The sequence below is a fragment of the Pelophylax lessonae genome (assembly GCF_965119305.1).
Source record: "Pelophylax lessonae genome assembly, chromosome: 11".
NCBI lineage: Eukaryota > Metazoa > Chordata > Amphibia > Anura > Ranidae > Pelophylax > Pelophylax lessonae.
In genome coordinates, this window is record NC_138778.1 from 207,192,568 (window position 1) to 207,216,528 (window position 23,961).

At 44.8% G+C, this 23,961-nt stretch overlaps 1 protein-coding gene across 1 annotated transcript in view; it reads right to left on the reverse strand.

The window, feature by feature from the left end:
* Positions 1–5,127: 5,127 nt before the first annotated feature.
* TCEA2 (transcription elongation factor A2) overlaps positions 5,128–23,961 on the reverse strand; it is a 68,803-nt gene continuing 49,969 nt past the window's right edge. Inside the window, exon 10 of the mRNA XM_082271556.1 lies at positions 5,128–5,448. Within this exon, the coding sequence (XP_082127682.1) occupies positions 5,440–5,448 (9 nt within the window). The 3' untranslated portion in view covers positions 5,128–5,439. The remainder of the gene's footprint in view (positions 5,449–23,961) is intronic.

Below are 23,961 nucleotides of genomic sequence, written 5' to 3' on the forward strand. Positions count from 1 at the left end.
CACTGCTTTGACCATACTGCCAATTGTATGGAAGATTTAAGTCCTCTTGCTCTCTCTAGCAGCAGACTTGATGCAACTACTTAATCTTCAGCACACTCTCTAGCATCCCCTTTACTGACACCCATCCACTGACTCTATTACATGAAGGGATGGCCCTCACATGACAGGCCCCATGACACAGATCTGTACTCACTCTTGGCAAATTCAGATCCTTTTCAATGTCTCCCTTCCAGTCAGCTCTGCAGGACCTCTGGGTTCAGCTTCTCTCCGACTTAGGCTTAAGTCAACCACCCAAGGCCACGTGGCAGCTTCTACAGAGGTGGGGCAGCCGCCCCCTCCCTCTGGGACCCCGCTCTCCAGCTGAAGATCCCCCAAGCACATGTGCCCCTGGCATTTATACAGTCACCCAGCATGCAATGAGGCACCTTCCCCTGCCAATCGTCAGGGCTGTAACAATGCCTGTGCCCTCACTTGTCAGGTTTCCTCACACTGTCCAATATGGCCTCCTACTGGACCAGTGTGAAACATTCAGACAAGCTAGGCGGCACCTGAGCACCATGAGCAGACCTTACCAATGGATCCTGCTCTCTGGTAGGCTGAGAGCACTATAAATTTACCTGGCAATCTTCCTGGTAAGCAGAACGACCCAAAAACTATACTCTCTTCTAGCACCTACCTAGGAGGGTGCTACATAGTGTATGCGATCCCGGCCAGATAGACATGCAACCTTGTCTACTGCCCAAAGTGGAACAATACAAATGAACAGAAACAGCTTCCTTCAATCAGACCAACACTGCAGCATTCATTCCCAATTAAACACTAAGGGCAAAACTTTTTTCTTTTTAGTTTTGGAGTGGAGATGGAATAGAACCCCTGTGGGGTTTTTATTGTTGTCTATGGCCCTATTAGGGCTCTTTCACACAGTTCGGTCCGTCGGACGGACTCCGTTTCTCAGCGGGGAATTCGATCCGCCGATCCCCCGCTGAGCAGGATGACAGCTGTGTCTCTGCGCTGTGTGCGGAGACACAGCAGTCAGGTCCCCATGCATCTCTATGGGTGAATCAAATGGGAGCGGACTGTCGGTTCATTCTCATCCAAGCCGCTGGACGGATGGAAAATAGGGTTTCCATCCGTCCAGATTTGACGGATCGGATGTCAGCGGGCGTGTCTCCGCTGACATCCGATGCCCCATAGACATGCATGGGGTGACCATTCAGATCCGCCAAAAAAAACTGACCTGTGTGAAAGGGGCCTTAGGGAGATTCACACTCTCTATTTGTCCTGTTTACTATAATCATTGAAAGTGAAAGTAAAAGAAATTCCCAAATTTTGGGACGTCCCCAGAAAAGTAACAGAGGAGAAATCTTCCAATGGAGGCACAGATGGCAGAAAAATAAAAACTGACAGGGGTTATAACCCTCCCTTACGCTATCCAAAATGAAAAAAAATTGCTCCGTTGACCTTTATCAATAAAAGAAAAAAAAAACATTTGATGCAGGGAAACCTGCATCCGATTCGCATCAGTGTAAACCCAGCCTCAGTGTCTCAACTGTCCGCCGCAATATTGCAGTCCCACTATCAGTCGCTGATTGCCTCCATTACTAGTAAATTAAAAACTCTATTAATCTAACCAATTAATATACGTTTACTGAAATTTTTACTAAAAATATGTAGACGAATTGGCCTAATTTGATGAAGCAATTCGATTTTTTACATTTTTGACACTTAATATGTTTATAGCAGAAAGTAAAAAATATAGTTTTTTTTTTTCTGTTGGTCTATTTTTGTTCATAGCACATAAAAAAAAAAAAAAACGCAGAGGTGATCAAATACCACCAAAAGAAAGCTCTATTTGTAAGAAAATAAAAATGTACATAAATTATATTTGGGTACAGCATCGCATAACCGTGCAATTGTCAGTTAAAGTAACACAGTGCTGTATAGCAAAAAAATGGCCTGGTCAGGAAGGGGGTAAATCTTCTTGAGGTTAAGTGGTTAAAGGGGAGCTTCAGCTGCTTTTTTTTGTTTTACTAAATAATACTTCAGCTGCTGACTTTTAAAAATCAGATGCTTACCAGTACTTTGGGTCCAGTGCTGCGTTCCTGCAGCCGATTCCCCTTACCACTGCAGGTCCCCGGCCCCGCCATCCTGGGCACAGGGGTCAGCACAGGCTTCCTGAGGAACCACATCTGAAATCCCACTGCACATGCGTGAGCTTGCATGGTGCTTTGTGAATGGTATGGCAGTCTCTTGGGAAAGCAAGAGATGAGGGGCCAAAAAAAGAAAAATTAATCAAAATAAATCGGTACTAGTAACCCCCCCTCCCCTCCCCCACCCAAAAAAAAAACTGTAACTCAGAGGCTCATCCATGTCTTTATGGACCTTGCTTTGTGCACTGGTGCGCAGTCATGGTGTAACATGAAGGGGCCATCCCCAAACTGTTCCCACACAGTTAGGAGCATGAAATTGTCCAATATGTCTTGGTATGCTGACACCTTAAGAGTTCCCTTCGCTGGAACAAAGAGGCCAAGCCCAACTCCTGAAAAACAACCCCACACCATAATCCCCCCTCCACCAAATGATTTGGACCAGTGCACAAAGCAAGGTCCATAAAGACATGGATGAGCAAGTTTGGGGTGGAGGAACTTGACTGGCCTGCACAGAGTCCTGACCTCAACCCGATAGAACACCTTTGGAATAAATTAGAGTGGAGACAGCAAGCCAGGTCTTCTCGTCCAACATCTGTGCCTGACCACCATTGTGCTTCTGGAAGAATGGTCAAACATTCCCATAGACACACTCCTAAACCTTGTGGACAGCCTTCCCAGAAGAGTTAAAGCTGTTATAGCTGCAAAGGGTTGGGCCAACTCAATATTGAACTCTACGGACTAAGACTGGGATGCCATTAAAGTTCATGTGTGTGTAAAGGCAGGCGTCCCAATACTTTTGGTAACATAGTGTATATGTGAATATTTCATAGACTGCTGTGGAGAAGTGTGCCTACCAATTCCTTTACCCTTAACACTGAGTACATTGGCTAACTCAAGAGCCTGTACAGTTGGAACAGATGAAAACATCTAACATACACCATTCACAAAGTCTGCCATCTCTCTTTGGTTAGGGTGGAGTAACCCTTTAATGCAGGTCACAAAATGACTGGCAGCATGGCAGACCTTTTCATAGAATTCTATTTTAGCAATGAAACTCTTCTGAGGCTCAGTTTACATGTATGCGAATTGGACGCGTCTTTAACCACATAACCTGTGAATCGGACCGTCTTTCAAAGGAGCCGGTTCACACATGTCCGGGGCGGCCGCGGTCTGTTTCTGAAAACTGTCCTGTGCGATTTTGGGTCTGGTTGAGGTGTGACTTCAAGTAAAAATTTGCATCTGAACGAACCGGTGAACAAAACCGGACCCCGGACTGCAAACCGCAGCCGGACATGTGTGAACCCAGCCTTAATCTGGATACACACTATCCAACTTTTGTGGTTAGATTTCCTTCAGATTTACCTTTTCTATGTAGTGCAAGGGCCTGCCAGATTGCATACAAATTGAAAGTGTTTAGGTTTGACCTCATATTATATGGTTTTGGTAAGTCTAAAGGACAAAGTCTTCAGAAAATCTTATAGTGTGTATGGCCCATTACTCATAAAAAAAAAGGGGGGGGGTTGGTAATGACAGTCCCTATGAAAAAAAATGAGGTTGAAGGATTCTAAGAGGTGCATGAAAGTCAGCCAGCCCCCAGTCTGATGTACTCACCCTCCAGTCTGTCACCAACCAAGTAGACCTGTCTCTTGATACAAAGAACAGGGGTTTAGTTGACACACATTTGCAAACGCATGTGAAAGCTGCAGAGCCACTACACGGCACCCTGTTTTATCTGCAGTCCTAACACTCCTAATTTAGTGTCTTCACACTGGAACCACATGGCTGCTAATGGATGGATGGGGGAACAGGTGATCCTTTCCAGTTTGTACTATCGTTACAATTTCGTTATTTGAGTTTTGAGACAACAGACCAGTCGTGGATGGGGGTGGGTTGGGGGAGGTTGGGCTGTCTCCCTCTCACCTGTTCCCCCATCCATCCATTAGCAGCCATGTGCTTCCAGTGTGGAGACACTAAATTAGGAGTGTTAGGACTGCAGATTTAACAGGGTGCCGTGAAGTGGCTCTGCAGCTTTCACATGCGTTTGCAAATGTGTGTCAACTAAACCCCTGTTCTTTGTATCAAGAGACAGGTCTACTTGGTTGGTGACAGACTGGAGGTTGAGTACATCAGACTGGGGGCTGGCTGACTTTCATGCACCTCTTAGAATCCTTCAACCTCATTTTTTTCTTGTTATAGGGATGGAGACGCCGGGCATTACCTGCTGGGGTCTCACTCAAAGTCCCACCTAGCCTATTATGGTTATGACAGTCCCTATGTGCCTCTCACAAAAGGTTTTCTTCAACTCCAGGCTAGCATTTTTCATTTTTAATATTATTTTTCACCACCAGATGTCCTCAGTCTTTCACACCCAGTACAGTAATCCCCCGCTCCATCGCGGTTCAGTTTTTGCGGTCCCTGTAATTCGCGTTTTTTTTTGTAATGTTATTTTACTATATAAATCATTAAAAATGAAATATTTTTGTGTTTTCCATAGCTCTTGCTCTGTCTCTTAGTATCTTTTATGTGTTTAAATGAGTTTCTATTGTTTTAAAAGTGTGTTTAAAGACCTTAAAATGCTTCTACACGTACAGTGACAGTAAAATAAATATGCCTACAATGCATTTTAATAGGGTTTTTCTATTTCGCAGAATTTCACTTTTCGCGGCTGGGTCCGGAACGTAACCCCCGCAATGGAGGGGGGTTTACTGTATACCTAAACCCGGAAGACTAAGGACGTACTGTGAGTACGGGGCATCACGGACCCCTTCCCCCAGGGGGGCATTACCATTGAACCCCATACAATGATGCATAGAGCGGCTCACCATTGAGGACTGCCCAAGCACCTGAGAAGAGGTGAAGAAGAAGTTGCGTCCAGTGTGTCATGTGACCTACAAGAAGTGGAGCAGTAAGGCCACAACCATTGGGTGGAGCAGGAAGCAGAGGATTTGTATGTACAGATTAGGACAAGGTCGAGACAAATGTCAACTTTACTTTATACAATCAGGTAACGATTTTACAAAGGGGCAAACCCCAGTTTGCCACTGGTCCTCTTCATGGAATGCAAACAGCAAAACAAGTCTTCAACATAATCACGTGTTCTCTCCACCAATGGAAAAACGAGTAATAAAAAAAAAAAAAAAAAAAAAAAAAAAAAAAAAAAGATATATATATATATAGTTCTATATATAAGTATATATAACAATAATGGCAGGCTTGGTGTCAAATTGGCGTCTTCGCATGCGGCGCAGTGAAGGGATGAAGAAGATGAGACAAGCCACTTGTAGAGTCCTTAACAAAACTGCAAAGGAAGAGAATGCAGAAAAGTGAATAACAGGATTAAAGGAACCTATGAAAAGAGATCCTGGCACTAGATTTATTATGTCAACAGCAATCTCTCCATAAAATGATATGTCCATGTAAAGTTTCTGTACAAGCCTCTCCTGTGTAGACATCCAAAAGCCATGAGACTGCTGCAGGGCACCGCCATCTTGGATGTGATCTCAGCATACTCAGACCACAGAGCCAGTGACTGACGGTCACCAGATCTCTGAGGCTGAAGCGGTTTTTGATTGCTCAGTTCTCAGTCTAATGCTGGCCATACACACACAGAATTTCGGCCGAAATTGGTTGTTTTAGGAAAGATCGTTCGAAAATCGGGCCGTTAGTGAACACAAGTTTACCGACGATTTCGATCATGTGCCCGGCTAATGTCGATGGATCCATAGCAATAAACATTTATCGTTCCTACAAAAGTTTTTATGTGTATGGTAAAATTGAAACGAAAATAATATTCTGACTCATATTGTGCATGTTATTGAACGATCATTATGATCATGAAAACGATTATGTAAAAGAGTTTATTCTGTAAGTTAGTGGCCAACTCGCTTTCGACCCAAGAATAATTGTTCAGTCTGCAAACGGCCGAAATTCTGTGCGTGTATGGCCAGCATTAGAGCTAGCGGGGGACATGGGATCAGTGCTGCAGCCATCTACAGTGCCTTGAAAAAGTATTCACACCCCTTGAAATTTTCCACATTTTGTCATGTTACAACCAAAAACATAAATATATTTTATTGGAATTTTTTATGACAGACCGACACAAAGAGGCTCATAATTGTGAAGTGGAAGGAAAATGATCAATGGTTTTCAACCAAATATGTGAAAAGTGAGGTGTGCATTTGTATTCACCCCCCCCTGGAGTCAATACTTTGTAGAACCCTTTCCCTGCAATTACAGCTGCAAGTCTTTTTGGGGATGTCTCTACCAGCTTTGCACATCTAGAGAGTGACATTTCTGCCCATTCTTCTGTGCAAAATATCTCAAGCTCTGTCAGATTGATGGAGAGCGTCTGTGAACAGCAATTTTCAAGTCTTGCCACAGATTCTCATTTGGATTTAGATCTGGACTTTCACTGGGCCATTCTAACACATAAATATGCTTTGATCTAAACCATTCCATTGTAGCTCTGGCTGTATGTTTCGGGTCGTTGTCCTGCTGGAAGGTGAACCTCCGCCCCAGTCTCAAGTCTTTTGCAGACTCTAACAGGTTTTCTTCTAAGATTTCCCTGTATTTGGCTCCATCCATCTTCCCATCAACTCTGACCAGCTTCCCTGTGCCTGCTGAAGAAAAGCATCCCCACAACATGATGCTCCCACCGCCATGTTTCACAGTGAGGATGATGTGTTCAGGGTGATGTGCAGTGTTAGTTTTCCCCCACACATGGTGTTTTGCTTTTGGGCCAAAAAGTTACATTTCGGTGTAATCTGACCAGAGCACCTTCTTCCACACGTTTGCTGTGTCCCCCACATGGCTTCTCGCAAACTGAAAACGGGACTTCTTATGGCTTTCTTTCAACAATGGCTTTCTTCTTACCACTCTTCTATAAAGGTCAGATTTGTGGAGTGCACGACAAATAGTTGTCCTGTGGACAGATTCTCCCACCTGAGCTGTGGATCTCTGCAGCTCCTCCAGAGTTACAATGGGCCTCTTGGCTGCTTCTCTGATTAATGCTCTCCTTGCCCAGCCTGTCAGTTTAGGTGGACGGCCATGTCTTGGTAGATTTGCAGTTGTGCCATACTCTTTCCATTTTCGGATGATGGATTGAACAGCGCTCTGTGAGATGTTTAAAGTTTGGGATATTTTTTTTATAACCTAACCCTGCTTTAAACTTCTCCACAACTTTATCCCTGACCTGTCTGGTGCGTTCCTTGGCCTTCATGATGCTGTTTGTTCACTAAGGTTCTCTAACAAACCTCTGAGGGCTTCACAGAACAGCTGTATTTTTACTGAGAATAAATTACACACAGGTGGACTCTATTTACTAATTAGGTGATTTCCAAAGGCAATTGGTTCCAATAGATTTTAGTTAGGGGTATCAGAGGGGACTGAATGCAAATGCACACCACACTTTTCACGCATTTATTTGTAAAATATTTTAAAAAACATTTATAATTTTCCTTCCACTCCACAATTATGTGCCACTTAATGTCGGTCTATCACATAAAATCCCAATAAAATACATTTACGTTTTTAGGTTGTAACATGACAAAATGTGGAAAATGTCAAGGGGTATGAATACTTTTTCAAGGCACTGTAGGTGAGCATGATGGGTTTTCTTTTAAACCATACTTTACTTTAAATTTTTCTGTGAATTTTCTTCCTGGAGAAGTAGTCTCATTTTCTAGCAAGTTCAGAGGCACATTACAAGGGAAGAAAAAAATAATTTATGGAAAGGAAAAGCGCTGCAAATAAAGAAATTAAAATATTTGTTATCTACCATTTTTTTTTTACCAAATTGGGTCTCTGAAGAAAACTGGTTCTGAAAATACCCGGGCACCACTGGTGACCTCTTCTTCCTAAAATGCTAGTGGTTTGTCTGTCATCCTGATCCTCTGCTTTCAATGCTTTCTGAGGCACTTGCTAACTGCTTTTTAAACATAAAAAATGTATTTATAGTTTTACTCCTTGCCTAGGATTTGGTTTCTTGCGGAGCCATTCTCTTGTCATCTTTCCCAACTTCATAGCCATGAGTTGCAACACACACTTCAGTTGCTGAGATAATGATCCTCTTTTAGCTCTTCCATTCTACAGCCGTGGCCAAAAGTTTTGAGAATGACACAAATATTACATTTTTTCAAAGTCTGCTGCCTCGGTTTTTATAATGGCAATTTGTATTATACTCCGAGATGTTATGTAGAGTGATCAGATGGATTGGCAGAAGTCTGCCAAGCAAAATAGGTGAGTTGGAAGCTCTGGTGCACGAGGAGGACTATGAGTTAATTGGTATTGCTGAATCTTGGCTTTATTCTTCACAGGACTGGGCTATTAATATTCCTGGCTATGCTCTCTTTTTGAAAGACAGGGTAAAACGGAGGGGTGGTGGTGTCTGTCTCTATGAGAGAAGTGATCTCAAAGTGAGTGTGAAAGAGGACCTAGTTGATGGAGAGTGTGATGAGTCTAAAGCAGTATGGGTGGAAATGTACATGGGTGTGCGTAATACAAAGATTATCTTTGGGTTTTTTTTATAGACCTCCCAGTATTAATGAGGAGGTGGGGACTCAGCTCCTGGCACAGATAGAAAGGGCTGCAAGGGCTGGGACAGTGATAATAATGGGGGATTTTAACTAGAGATCGACCGATTATCGGCAACACCGATATATCAGGGGCCAATATGCACTTTCCCTGATATATCGGAATCGGCCCCTGAGGTTACCGATATTGCCGATGTTTAGGGAAAGTGCACCGGAGTGATGCCTGCAGCTAGCGGCATCACCCCTGGACCGGTGTGTCCATAGCCGACGGTCGGCTAACTTGTGATGACAACCGATGCGGCTGAGAAGCCGATTGGCTGTCATTACAAGGAGCGGGAGGGGACGTCCCCCCCCTCCCGCCACCTTCCCGGGTCTCCCGTCCCACCGGGAGACCCGGGCATCCTACCTCCACCGCCGCCACCGAAGAGAAGACCCGGTGTAGCATGAAGATGTGTCCCCGTGAAAGCTGGTATCCCTGCCGCAAGTGCGCATGCGCCGGTCTCCATGTAAAAAACCCGGAAGTGATGTCATGACCGGCGTCCATAGCTGATGTCATGACATCACTTCCAGGGTACTCGGCCCCAAATTAAAAAAACTGACAGCATTCAAAACAGCCAAACTTGGCGTTTTGAATGCTTTTTAGTGCCAAGGAGGGGTTTGGGGTCTTTTAGACCCCCAGATCCCTCAACAAGGAGTACCTTTAGGAAAAAAACAAAAATAATAACCGATATCCGATGACCAAAATATCGGTATCAGCATTAAAAAAACGATATCGGTCGATCACTAATTTTAACTACCCAGATATTAACTGGAGTAATGGCACTGCTGGAACAGTTAAAGGGCAAACATGTATAAACCTATTACAAGACAATTTTATGGTTCAGTTTATTGAGGCCCCGACTAGAAATGATGCTCTGTTGGACCTGGTAATCTCAAACCATGCAGAGCTTATTAACAATGTTAACATCTGGGTAGCAGTGACCATAATATCATTTCATTTAATGTTTGTTGTAAGCAAAAAATGCATAAAGAAAATATAAAAACACTTAACTTTAAGAGAGCACATTTTCCAAGGATGAGGGCTGCTCTCCAGGATTTAGACTGGGAGGGAATATTGGCATCAATGAGCACAGAACAGAAATGGGAATTCTTCAAAAAGACTTTATGCAAACTCACTGCAAAGTGTATTCCCATGGGCAATAAGTTTAAAAGGCTAAAAAAAAAACCTATGAGGCTCACGGCCAAAGTTAAAAAAGCTATATATAATAAGAGCTTTTAAAAATGATAAAAATGAAGGAACACTATCATCGTTTAATTGTTACAAAGAATATAACAGAATATGTAAAAAGGAAATCAAGGACGCAAAAATTCAAAATGAACGACAGATTGCAAAAGACAGTAGGACAAACCCCCAAAAATTCTTCAAATATATGAATAGTAAAAAGGTTAGGTCTGAGCATGTAGGCCCTTTACATAATAATCAGGAGTGGGTGACTGGGGACAAAGAGAAGGCAAATCTATTAAATACTTTCTTCAGCTCTGTGTATACAAAGGAGCATGGGGGAGCTCATAACCATAATAAGGATGTTATTGATGCAGCTCCAAATGATCCACAATGGCTCAAAAGTGATATGGTCCAAAAATATTTAGACAGAATAAGGGGTGGATAAAGCACCTGGACCAGATGGCATCCACCCACGCATCCTAAAAGAATTGAGCGCTGTAATTTCAAAGCCTTCATTTCCAATTTTTAGGGAATCGTTAAGGACTGGAATAGTACCACTGGATTGGCGTAGGGCCAATGTAGTGCCTATATTTAAAAAGGGATCAAAGTCTTTGCCAAGTAACTATAGAACTGTTAGTTTAACTTCTATAGTCGGGAGAGTTTAAGACCAGTAAAGTAAGTAAAAAAAAAAACTAAGCAACAGACAGCATGGATTCATGAAAGTCAGACAAACCCGATTTCTTTTTATGAGGAGGTAAGTAAAACCTTGGACAGAGGGGGGGCTGTGGACGTACTTGGATTTTGCAAAAGCGTTTGACACAGTCCCCCACACACGGCTAATGTGTAAGGTAAAGTCTACAGGCTTGGAAAGATCAGTTTGTAAATGGATAGAAAATTGGCTAAAAGATAGAATTCAGAGAGTAGTGGTTAATGATTCTTACTGTGAATGGTCTAAGGTTATCAGTGGTGTACCCTAAGGTTCAGTGTTGGGACCCTTACTTTTTAATATCTTCATAAATGATATCGGGTCTGGGATTAAAAGTAGCATTTCAGTCTTTGCAGATGACACCAAGCTTTGCAGTGGAATAACTTCTTTACAGGATGTCTCCAACTTACAAGCCAACCTCAGTGCACTGTTACATTTGGGCATCTATGTGGCAAATGAGGTTTAATGTTGATAAATGTAAAGTTATGCACTTGGGGGCTAAGAATATGCATGCATCATACATACTAGGTGGAGTAGATCTGGGGGAAACCACAGTGGGGAAGGATCTGAGTGTTCTGGTAGATCGTAAGCTTAATAATAGCATGCAATGCCAAACTGAGGTTTCCAAAGCAAGCAAAGTCCTTTCTTGTATTAACAGAGGCATGGACTGCAGAGAGCGAGATATCATTTTGCCCCTGTACAGAGCATTAGTAAGAACTCATCTGGAAATGGCAGTTCAGTTTTGGGCACCAGTTCTCAAAAAGGATATCGGGGAACTGGAGAAAGTGCACAGAAGGGCAACCAAACTGATAAGAGGCATGGAGGAGCTCAGCTATGAGGAAAGATTAGAGGAACTGAATTTATTTTCTCTTGAGAAGAGGAGATTAAGGGGGGATATGATCAACATGTATACATACATAAGGGGTCCATATAGTGAACTTGGTGTTGGATCAACTTTACCTATTGACTTTAGGGTCAATACAGAGGACAAGGGGGCACTCTTTATGTCTAGAGGAAAACATATTTCGTCTCCAAATACGGAAAGGCTTCTTCACCGTAAGAGCTGTGAAAATGTGGAATAGACTCCCTCCAGAGGTGGTTCTGGCCAGCTCACTAGATTGATTTAAAAAAGGCCTGGATTCTTTCCTGGGTGTACATAATATAAATGGGTACTAATATTTATAGGTAAAGTTGATCTAGGGAATATCTGATTGCCTCTTGGGGGATCAGGAAGGAATTTTTTTCTCCTGCTGTAGCAGATTGGATCATGCTTTGCTGGGGTTTTTCACCTTCCTCTGGATCAACTGCGGATATAGGATTGTGTATATGGCATTGTATGGTTGGGTTTTTTTTACTGTTTTTTTTTTTCCTATTGGTTGAGCCAGATGGACTTAATCCCATAAAGAAACATTTCCACTGCATTTCAGCCCTACCATAAAAGGACCAGCTGACATTAGGTCAGTGATTCTCTCATTAACGAAGGTGTCAGTGTTGACAAGGCTGGAAATCACTCTGTAATGCTGATTGAGTAAAAAAAAAAAAAAACAGACTGAAAGCATTAAAAGGAGGGTGGTGCTTGAAATCATTGTTCTTCCTCTGTTACCTGCAAAGAAACACGTCCAGTCATCATTGCTTTGCACAAAAAGGTATTCACAGGCAAGGATTTTTCTGCTACTAAGATTGCACCCAAATCAACCATTTATTGGATCATCAAGAACTTCAAGGAGAGAGGTTCAAATGTTGTAAAGAGGGCTTCGGGGTGCCCAAGAAAGTCCAGCAAGTACCAGGATTGTCTCCTACAGTTGATTCAGCTGCGGGATCGGGGCACCACTAGTGCAGAGCTTGCTCAGGAATGGCAGCAGGCAGGTGTGAGTACATCTGCACATACAGTGAGGAGAAGACTTTTGGAGGATGGCCTGGTGTCAAGAATGGCAGCAAAGAAGCCCCTTCTCTCCAGGAAAAACATCAGGGACAGACTGATACTCTGCAAAAGGTACAGAGATTGGACTGCTGAGGACTGGGGGCAAGTCATTTTGTCTGATGAATCCCCTTTCCGATTGTTTGGGGCATCCGGAGAAAACCTTGTCCGGAGAAGAAAAGGTGAGCGCTACCATCAGTCCTGTGTCATGCCAACAGTAAAGCATCCTGAGACCATCATGTGTGGGGTTGTTTCCTCAGACAAGGGAGTTGGCTCACTTACAATTTAGTCCAAGAACACAGCCAAGGATAAAGAATGGTACAAAAACATCCTCCGAGAGCAACCTCTGCCAGCCATCCAAGAATAGATTGGTGAGGAACAATGCCTTTTCCAGCATGATGGAACACCTTGCCATAAGGCAAAGTGATACCCAAGTGGCTTGGGGAACAAAACATCACATTTTTGGGTCCATGGCCAGGAAACTCCCTAGACCCTAATCTTATTGAGAACTTGTGGTCAATTCTCAAGAGGCGGGTGAACAAAAAAAAAACCACAAATTCTGACAAACTTCAAGCATTGATTATGCAAGAATGGGCTCCCATCAGTCAGGATGTGGCCCAGAAGTTAATTGACAGCATGCCAGGCAGGGGGAATTGCAGAGGTCTTGAAAAAGAAGGGTCAACACTGCAAATATTGACTATTTGCATACATTTCATGGGATTGTCAATAAAAGCCTTTGACACTTATGAAATGCTTGTAATTATACTTCAGAATCCCATAGTAACATCTGGCAAAAAAGATCTAAAAACACCGAAGCAGCAGACTGATTTGTGGCCATTCTCAAAACTTTTGGCCGCGGCTGTACAGTCACAAAAGGCATGCCTTAAACCAACCATTCTCAAGCAGAATGGGGAACCCTAAGGTTCCTGTAGAGCAGTTGTCTCCAAACTATGGCCCTCCAGTTGTTCAGGAACTACAATTCCCATCATGCCTAGTCATGTCTGTGAATGTCAGAGTTTTACAATGCCTCATGGGATGTGTAGTTCTGCAACAGCTGGAGGACCGTAGTTTGAGGATCCCTGCTGTAGAGGTTGCTAGGGGTTCTTTCACCTCCCATTTGTTTATGCCTGCAGTTCTGGTGCCAACAGATCATTTTAGCTGTCTGTATTTTAGCTGTCTGTAAAGGGACATTCTTTCACTGACCACCAATGTAAGGGACATTCTTCTCACTGACCTCCAATGTAAGGGACATTCTTCTCACTGACCTCCAATGTAAGGGACATTCTTTTCACTGACCTCCAATGTACGGGACATTCCTCCCACTGACCACCAATGTAAGGAACATCTTTCTCACCGACCTCCAATATAAGGAACATCTTTCTCACCGACCTCCAATATAAGGGACATTCTTCCCACTGACCACCAATGTAAGGGACATTCTTCCCACTGACCGCCAATGTAAGGGACATTCTTCTCACTGACCACCAATGTAAGGGACATTCTTCTCACTGACCACCAATGTAAAGGACATTCTTCTCACTGACCACCAATGTAAGGGACATTCTTCTCACTGACCACCAATGTAAGGGACATTCTTCTCACTGACCTCCAATGTAAGGGACATTCTTCTCACTGACCTCCAATGTACGGGACATTCCTCCCACTGACCACCAATGTAAGGGACATTCCTCCCACTGACCACCAATGTAAGGAACATCTTTCGCACCGACCTCCAATATAAGGAACATCTTTCTCACGACCTCCAATATAAGGGACATTCTTCCCACTGACCGCCAATGTAAGGGACATTCTTCCCACTGACCGCCAATGTAAGGGACATTCTTCCCAATGACCTCCAATGTAAGGGGCATTCTTCCCAATTTTTGTTTATTAAAAGTCTTGCAATCAATAATCATAAAATCAATATACATAAATAAATATATACATATTTACATGAAAAGGGAAAAAAATACATAGCAAGTTCTGCTCTCAAATAAAGAATGGCTTTACAGCAAAAACAAAACTCACATCATGAAACACATCATTACCGGGAAAAATAATCTTAATTAGACTCACACCACCACACCAGACATCAAACCTGCGAGGTCAAGAAACAAAAACCACTCCCATTATGCATGCAGCCCTTCTTCAAAAATGAAGATATTAACCAACAAAAGCTAAGGGTGTGAAAGAAATAGCATAGGAAAAAAGCTTTTCACCCAGAGATGGACAGTTCACCAAAAGCAGGTCTGATATTCCTCCACGCCCTTATCCAGACCGCTCGAGGCTCCCTGCCCTTCTCAAGACCCCGAATATCATACACCACCACCTCGACAGGGAGGACTTTCTTCCGCAGGGTAATCTGGCACCGTGCATTCCACGTGAAGTAACGGACAACTATACTAACTAGAAAAAGTGTATCCAAATCAAAATCCCAGCGAGTCGGGAATGCCCCGTACACCCACTCCGCATAACTCATGCGATAGAGAAAGGGGATGTCTAGAGCCCTCCCCACCCTTTTATACACCTCTATGTTAAAGGGACACTGGAGCAAAAAGTGGTCCATAGACTCCACTTTACCAACACACTCCGCTCTAGGACAATCCCGATCATCCACAGGGCGATGCTTCAGGTTCCCTCTCACATAGAGCCTTCCATGGAAAGCGAGCCAGGCTTGATCCCTAAACTTCAAAGGGATTCTTCCTAAGTTAATTAAACGCAACCCCTCCCTCATTACGGGGCCTGGGCAATCCCTTAAGGTCAGCGACACACTGAAAGCAGAGCCCAAAATCCTCTTCTCCAGAAGCTTTCTGGGGAGGGACTTGATATCCCCCACTGTCACCTGCCACTGCCTAAGTATTTTCAGACACGGGGCAACATAAGCCGGAAGCTTGCCATGTCGGACTCTCAGACTTTTCACTGGCCCGCCATCTTCCCAGCATCGCAGAAAAGGCCTAAACCAAGATTGAAAAATACCCACCCATCCCGGCGGGGTCTCTGCTAACATATTACCAAGATTATACTTTAAAAAAAGCAGAGAAAAGAAAACTATAGGGTTGACCATTCCTAGACCACCCTCCCGCCTGGACAGGTAAGTTACATTGCGTTTGATCAGGTTCAGCCTATTTCCCCATAACAGTTGGAAAAAGCAGCTGTACACCCTTGCATAGAGAGATTCCGGCAAGATACAGACAAAGCTGACATATAAAAAGATTGGGATCAGGTAAGTTTTAATCAAGTCAACCCTTTCCCTCAAGGAAATTTTCCATTTCTTCCAGCTTGCCACCTTGGCATTGGCATTCAACAACCTGCTTTCCCAATTTCGATGACCATAGTCACCAGGACCAAATTTGATGCCCAACACTTTAATTTCCTGCTGGGGCTCTGGGAAGGCATCCGGAAGTTCGAAGCTTTCACCCTCCTCACCCATCCAGAAAACTTCACTCTTTTCATGATTGATTTTAGAGCCAGAAGCCTCAGTGTACTGCTCTATCACAGAGACCACCTCCTGCGCCTCCTCCATCCCAGAGATAATAACAGACACATCATCGGCATAGGCCACGACCTTCAAAGGCGGCACACCAGCAATGCCCAAAGGCACCCCACACAACGATCCACTCTCTAACCTTCTTATGAAGGGGTCGATTGCGAATACATATAGCAGGGGGCTCAAAGGACACCCCTGGCGCACCCCAGAGCCAACCTCAAAAGGCCGTCCGACCCAACCATTAACAAGTGGGAAGCTCTCAGCCCCTTTATATAATGTTTTCAGCCAATCAATAAACCTCCCCTGCAGGCCGTATCTACCAAGTAGCAAATACAGGTACTCATGATTGACTCGATCAAAAGCCTTCGCCTGATCCAATGCCAGCAAGTACTTTCTCCATCCAGCAGCCCTGCATCGCTCCAAAGCCTCCCGGACAGCTAAAATTGCTGAAAAGGTACTTCTGCCCTGGACCGAGCAGTGCTGATGATTGGACAACAAATCGCCTGCTACTGACGACAAGCGCCAAAAAAGAATCTTCGCCAAGATCTTTCTATCAACATTGAGAAGACTGATGGGGCGCCAGTTCTCAATTATTGAGGGGTCTTTACCTTTTGACAGAAGAATCACAGTGGATTGCCTCATGGAGGGAGGGAGAGAACCCTCTTCTAAACAGCTGTTATAAACCTCCGCTAAAAAGGGAGCCAGAATGGACTTAAAACACTTGTAAAATTCAGCTGTCAACCCATCTGGCCCAGGCGACTTTTTGGTAGCCAGCTTCTCTATAGCACGAACTACCTCATCCGCTGAAATTGGTTCTGTCAAATCCATCAAAGGCAATGTATCGTTTCCCAATCCTGGAGTAGAATCCAGAAAGCTTTCCATCCTGTCCCGACTAAGGTCCTTTCTTCCCAGAAGGTCTGCGTAATATGACCTGAAGATCTCCAGGATCCCTGATCTGGACTTCACCAGGGAACCCGTACTATCCCTCAGACCTATGACCGTCTTAACTGCTATGCCTTGCTTACAGTTCTGGTAAGGATCAGGCGAGTGATATTTCCCATAATCTCTCTCCAGAACCAAGGAGGCATGCCGGTCGTATTGACACTTCCTAAGAAGAAGCTTTACCTCCGAGATCTCCCCTGGATCTCCTCCATACGAGACAAGACGATCAAGCTTCCTCCGCAAATGCTGGTAGGCAATATACATACCAAGCTGCTTCTTCTTACTTATGGCCTTGAAAAGTCCAATCGCCCTTTGTTTCACAAGCTCCCACCACTCTGACTTACTGCTGCAAAAGTCCAGAATAGAAACCTGTGCCTGAAAAAAATCCTCAAAGGATTGTCTTACCTCTACATCTTCCAGGAGAGCCGAATTCAGTTTCCAGGTACCCCTTCCCCTGGGTGGAGTGTCCGAAGCATTCAGAGTCACAGACAGCATACAGTGGTCAGAGAACTCCACCGCCCTCAACTCAGGAGCCGAGAAAGCAGAGTTCTCCTTTAAAAAAAACCTATCTATCCTACTCTGACTATTCCCTCTCTGAAACGTGAATCCCGTGCTGCCAGGGCAGTGCTTAATGTGCACATCTACCAGGCCTGCTTGTCTAACCATATCTCTAAGAAAAACGCTATCATAACCCAGCCTGTCTATGGAGACCCTCCTGTCTTCAGGCCTAATTATGGTGTTAAAGTCACCTCCAAAGACAACCTGCTGGGATGTAAAAAGGAAGGGCTTGATCTTTGTGAAGAGGCATTTCCTGTCCCATTTTGACTGCGGTCCATAGATATTGATCAGGCGCAGGTCCTGCCCCCTAACAGAGACGTCTAAGACCATGCATCTCCCCATTTCTACCTCAATTATCCGCCGGCACGTTACCATATCGGTTTTAAAAAGAACCGCAACTCCGCTGCAAGGCTCAGCCGCAAGAGACCAAAAGGAGGGACCGCATCTCCACTCCCTTTTTGCTAGATGGACATCGGCCAAAGTATTGAGCCAGGTCTCTTGCAAAAATAAAATCTCAGCATCAAACTCACTGAGCAAAAATAAGGCAATATCACGAGCTCTTGCAGATTTCACGCTGGCGACATTAATGGTCGCCACCTTTATCAGAGCGGGCACTGCCATCAGGATGATTGGGGTAGTCGTTTCTTAACCTCCACCACACTCTCATCACCCGAAACAGCTCTCTTTACACTATGTGACTCCCCCTCATCCATAGATGATAAACAAATAGATAAATCCGACACCAACTCCTCCCCTGATAAAACCGAAAATGTGTTGCCAAGAGGAACCCCTCCTGGCTCTAACTGTAAGGAAGAAACGACCGCTTTACTGGTCTTCCTCTTCTTCTTTTTCTTCCTCTTTGTCCTCTCCCACCCCTCCTCATCCGAATCCTCCACAACAGAGGGTGAGACATGGGACATGGACACCCCTCCCTCAACCCCATCGACCCCACCACCATCCAGCACCCCTGCACCCTCTTGGCCACGTTTGCGGTGTCGAGAGACAGGGACTGGAGGTGGAGTAGGCCGAGGGGGAAGATCCACTATACCCGCCCCCCCAGCAGCTTCCGCTAGTCTGGAGGATCTACGCACAGTAGATGTAGGAACAACAGGAGGGACAGACTCAGGGACCACATCACCAGGGGAAACAAAATCTGACACAACAGACACAGGAAGGACAGACTCAGGGACCACATCACTAGGGGAAACAGAATCTGACACAACAGACACAGGAGGGGCAACAACAATTTCCTCTCTAACTTCAGCTGCTTCATCTTATCAAGCCTCTGCAGCTCAGTCTCCAATCCTGGCAAGTTATGCAGTGCCTCTGGGCACTGGCTATATGGATGACCCAGCTGCTGGCACAAATTGCACCGAATCTGGGTGCATTCTCTGGCCAAATGGCCTAAATCCTGGCACAGTGAGCACTTCTTGTGGGTGCAGGACGATGCAAAGTGGCCTTTATCACCACATTTATTGCACACCTTAGGCTGACCTTGGTAGAAAATGGTCAGCCTATCCCTACCCAGAAAGGCTGAGCAGGGAAGGTGCTGAACTACATCGCCCAGCACCCCCAATTTTAGTGACACTGTCCAGGCCCCTGTCCATATCCCATGCTCATCAAGGACCTTCCGCAGTGGAGTGAGGACCTCGCCATATCGGCGTAGCCATACTAATAAATCAGCCTCTGGTATGGATTCGTTACGCACCAAGATGGTCACTGATTTTATAAGAGGCTGCCTTGAGATCACTTTTGGCACCAAACCACTCCACTGCTGAAGGCCCTTGCACCTCCTAAATCTCTCCCAGAAGAGATCCAAACTTTCAGGTTTTACAAACGACAAATCAAATTCATAACTCCCCACCGGGCAAATTAAAGCAAAAATATCACAGGCTTTAAACCCCATTTCCAAAATCAACTCAGCCACCCTCCCCCTTACTGGTGGAGTTCCATCCCCCACCCACCTCAACTGTACCACATTCCTCCTCCTATACCCACCAAACCTCCCTGAATTTTGACTAATAACAGAATTCCCACCACCCACCCTGGTGTGACTCCCCAAAGCTGAAGCATAGCTTCCAACATTCCTCCCAGCAGAAAATCCATCGGTTTTTTTTTAATTATCTGACACACACTTAGCAGATAATGATTGCACAGATTCGGGATTGATCTGTGCAATCGAATCTTTCCTCTGCTGAGCAGGAGGAGAAATGTCATTTTTATTTTTCCCAGCATTACTAACCCCTTCACCACCACCCACCACATTCATTGCTTTAACATTAATGTCATTTTTTATACTTGCTGGGATATTTATTATTGCTGTTGTCTTCACAGCAGAATCCATAGTTGGTGCTGCACTGGTAAGAACTCCAGCTGTCATCTTCTCTTCCACTAGGACAGGGTTTTCAGCTGTGGATATAGCATTCTGTTTTAACACAGCAACAGGTGAAACATTGCAGGAGACTTCCATAGCTGCTTCACTTCCAGCACTATGTTGATCCCCTCCCCCATCAGAAATCAGCTGGTCAATCAGCACTGGAAGACTGGGAGGCTCAGGTGAACATGAAGCATGCTCTTTGGAGCTGGCAGCCATTTTGCTTGCTGTGGGACTACTGGTCTCAGCCAGACCAGCAAAATCCATGCCTGGGGTGTTAGATGCAGGTCCATCCACATTCATCTGATGGTCCGGGAATTCATTGGTCAGGGATTTTCCTTGCATGTCTGCACTCGGTTTCTCCACAGCAGAATCTCCAATAGGTAGCTGTATGCAGAGCTCCTTCTCACCTGGGACACCATCCACTACAGCAGGTGGGGCAGACATGCTGGAAGGCATAATGATGTACTGGGATTTCTCCACCATTACTGACTTTGCTGACTTGAATCTCCTCTGCCCATCCTCAGGGATTTCTGATGGATCATCAGAAAAGACAAACTTGTCTGCTTTCAGGGGTGACTCCATCTGCTGGATGAATGTCAGGGATCCATGTCCACTCTCAACCCCCTGGCTGGTTGCCGCTGGTGATTCCCAGTTCTGGCATGGGGGGAGAGGTGCAGAGGCAGATGGAGCCTGGTCATCCATTAACTGAGGCTGCTGATCCACAGAACTTGCTGATGCTTGGCTGGTAAAACGCCTCTCATTGTCAAACTTTTCTTTAAATGCTCCACTTCGGTCTTTCAGCCTTTCCAATAATAAAGATTGTTCCTTTACCTTTTCTTCCAATTCCTGTAACTCAGGCTTCATGGCTGTGCGATTTTTACTCCAGGCCTGGAAATACTTAGTTTTGAAGGATTTGTGTTCAGCCTTCAAAACTTTAAGTTTTTCTTCCGCTCTCCCAATCGCCCTAAAACGGTTGATAACCTTCTGGCTGAAGACATCCGCATTCTCACCAGGGCCTGGACCCACAGACAGGTCCTCCACCTCCTCCTCACTAGGCCCCGTGTCATCAGGGGGATCCCTCCCAGGGCCTCCCCCAGGATCAGGCATTGTTCCTGGGCCAAGCTAGCAAGCAAGGCCCAGGCTTGAAAAGGGCTGGTTCTCACAGAGAGCTCCTTGGGTGTGTCCTCCTCCTTCTTCCCACTGACCACCAATGTAAGGGGCATTCTTCCCAATGACCTCCAATGTAAGGGGCATTCTTCCCACTGACCACCAATGTAAGGGGCATTCTTCCCACTGACCACCAATGTAAGGAACACTCTTCCCACTGACCACCAATGTAAGGGATATTCTTTCCAATTTTTCATATATACAGTATCTCACAAAAGGGACTACACCTCTCACATTTTTGTAAATATTGTATTATACCTTTTCATGTGACAACACTGAAGAAATGACACTTTGCTACAATGTAAAGTAGTGAGTGTACAGCTTGTATAATGTGTAAATTTGCTGTCCCCTCAAAATAACATACAGCCATTAATGTCTAAACTGCTGGCAACAAAAAGCGAGTACACCCCTAAAAAGAAGATGTCCAAATTGGGCCCAAAGTGTCAATATTTTGTATGGCCACCATTATTTTCCAGCACTGTCTTAACCCTCTCGGGCATGGAGTTCACCAGAGCTTCACAGGTTGCCACTGGAGTCCTCTTCCACACCTCCATGACGATATCATGGAGCTGGTGGATGTTAGAGACCTTGTGCTCCTCCACCTTCTGTTTAAGGATGCCCCACAGATGCTCAGTAGGGTTTAGGTCTGGAGACAAGCTTGGCCAGTCCATCCCCTTTACCTTCAGCTTCTTTAGCAAGGCAGTCCAGTCTCCGAAGGGAGGGGATTATGTCCTGCTTCAGTATGTCACAGTACATGTTGGCATTCATGGTCCCCTCAATGAACTATAGCTCCCCAGTGCCGGCAGAACTCATGCAGCCCCTGGCCATGACACTCCCACCACCATGCTTGACTGTAGGCAAGACACACTTGTCTTTGTACTCCTCACCTGGTTGCTGACACACGCTTGACACCATCAGAACCAAATAACTTTATCTTGATCTCATCAGACCACAGGACATGGTTCCAGTAATCCACGTCCTTAGTCTGCTTGTCTTCAGCAAACTGCGGGCTTTCTTGTGCATTATCTTTAGAAGAGGACGACAGCCATGCAGACCGATTTGATGCAGTGTGCGGCGTATGGTCTGAGCACTGACAGGCTGACCCCCCACCCCTTCAACCTATGCAGCAATGCTAGCAGCACTCATATGTCTATTTCCCAAAGACAACCTCTGGATAGAATGCGGAGCACGTGCACTCAACATCTTTGGTCGACCAAGACGAGGCCTGTTCTGAGTGGAACCTCTCCTGTTAAACCGCTGTATGGTCCTGGCCACCGTGCTGCAGCTCAGTTTCAGGGTCTTGGCAATCTTCTTATAGCCTAGGTCATCTTTATGTAGAGCAACAATTCTTTTTTTCAGATCCTCAGAGTTCTTTGCCATGAGGTGCTATGTTGAACTTCCAGTGACCAGTATGAGAGAGTGAGAGCGAGAACACCAACATTTGACACACCTGCTCCCCATTCACACCTGAGACTGTGTAACACGAGTCGCATGACACCAGGGAGGGAAAATGGCTAATTGGGCCCAATTTGAATATTTTCATTCAGGGGTGTACTCACTTTTGTTGCAGCAGTTTAGACATCAATGGCTGTGTGTTGAGGTATTTTGAGGGGACAGCAAATTTACACTGTTATACAAGCTGTACACTCACTACTTTACATTGTAGCAAAGTGTAATTTTTTCAGTGTTGTCACATGAAAAGATATAAAAAAATATTTACAAAAATGTGAGGGGGTGTACTCACTTTTGTGAGATACTGTACATATTTACATGAAAAGGGAAAAAAAATATATAGCAAAGTCTGCTCTCAAACAAAGATTGGTTTTACAGCAAAAGCAAAACTCACATCATGAACATGTCATTACTGGGGAAAATAAAATTAGTAAGACTCACACCACTGCTCCAGACATCAAAACTGCGAGGTCAAGAAAAAAAACCATCCCCATTATGCATGCAGCCCTTCTACAAAAAGAAGATATTAACCAACAAAATCCAAGGGCGTGAAAGAAATAGTATAGGAAAAGAGCTCCTCACCCAGAGATGGAGAGTTCACCAAAGGCGGTCTGATATTCCTCCATGCCCTTATCCAGACCGCTCGAGGCTCCCTTCCCTTCTCAAAACCCCAAATCTTAACAACCTCAACAGGGAGGACTTTCTTCCGCAGTGTAATCTGGCACCGTGCATTCCATGTGAAGTAACGGACAACTATACTATCTAGAAAAAGTATATCCATATCAAAATTCCACCGAGTTGGGAATTGCCCCATACACCCAATCCGCATAACTCATGTGATAGAGAAAGGGGATTCTTAGAGCCCTCCCCACCCTTTTATACACCTCTATGTTAAAGGAACACTGGAGCAAAAAGTGGTATATAGACTCCACTTTACTAAAACACTCTGCTCCAGGACAATCCCGATCACACAGAGCCTTCCATGGAAAGCAAGCCAGGCTTGATCCCTTAACTTTAAAGGGATTCTTCCCAAATTGATTAAACACAACCCCTCCCTCATTACGAAGCCCGGGCAATCTCTTAAGGCCAGTGACACATTGAAAGCAGAGCCCAAAATCCTCTTCTCTAGAAGCTTCCTGGGGAGGGACTTGATATCCTCCACTGTCACCTGCCACTGCAGAAGTATTTTCAGACACGGGGAAACATAAGCCGGAAGCTTGCCATGTCGGACTCTCAGAATTTTCACTGGCCCGCCATCTTCCCAACATCGTAGAAAAGGCCTAAACCAAGATTGAAAAATACCCACCCATGCCAGCGCGGTCCCTGATAACATATTACCAAGATTGTACTTAAAAAAGAGCAGAGAAAAGAAAACTATAGGGTTGACCATTCCTAGGCCACCCTCATTTCCCCATAAAAGTTGGAAAAAGCAGCTGTACACCCTTGCAT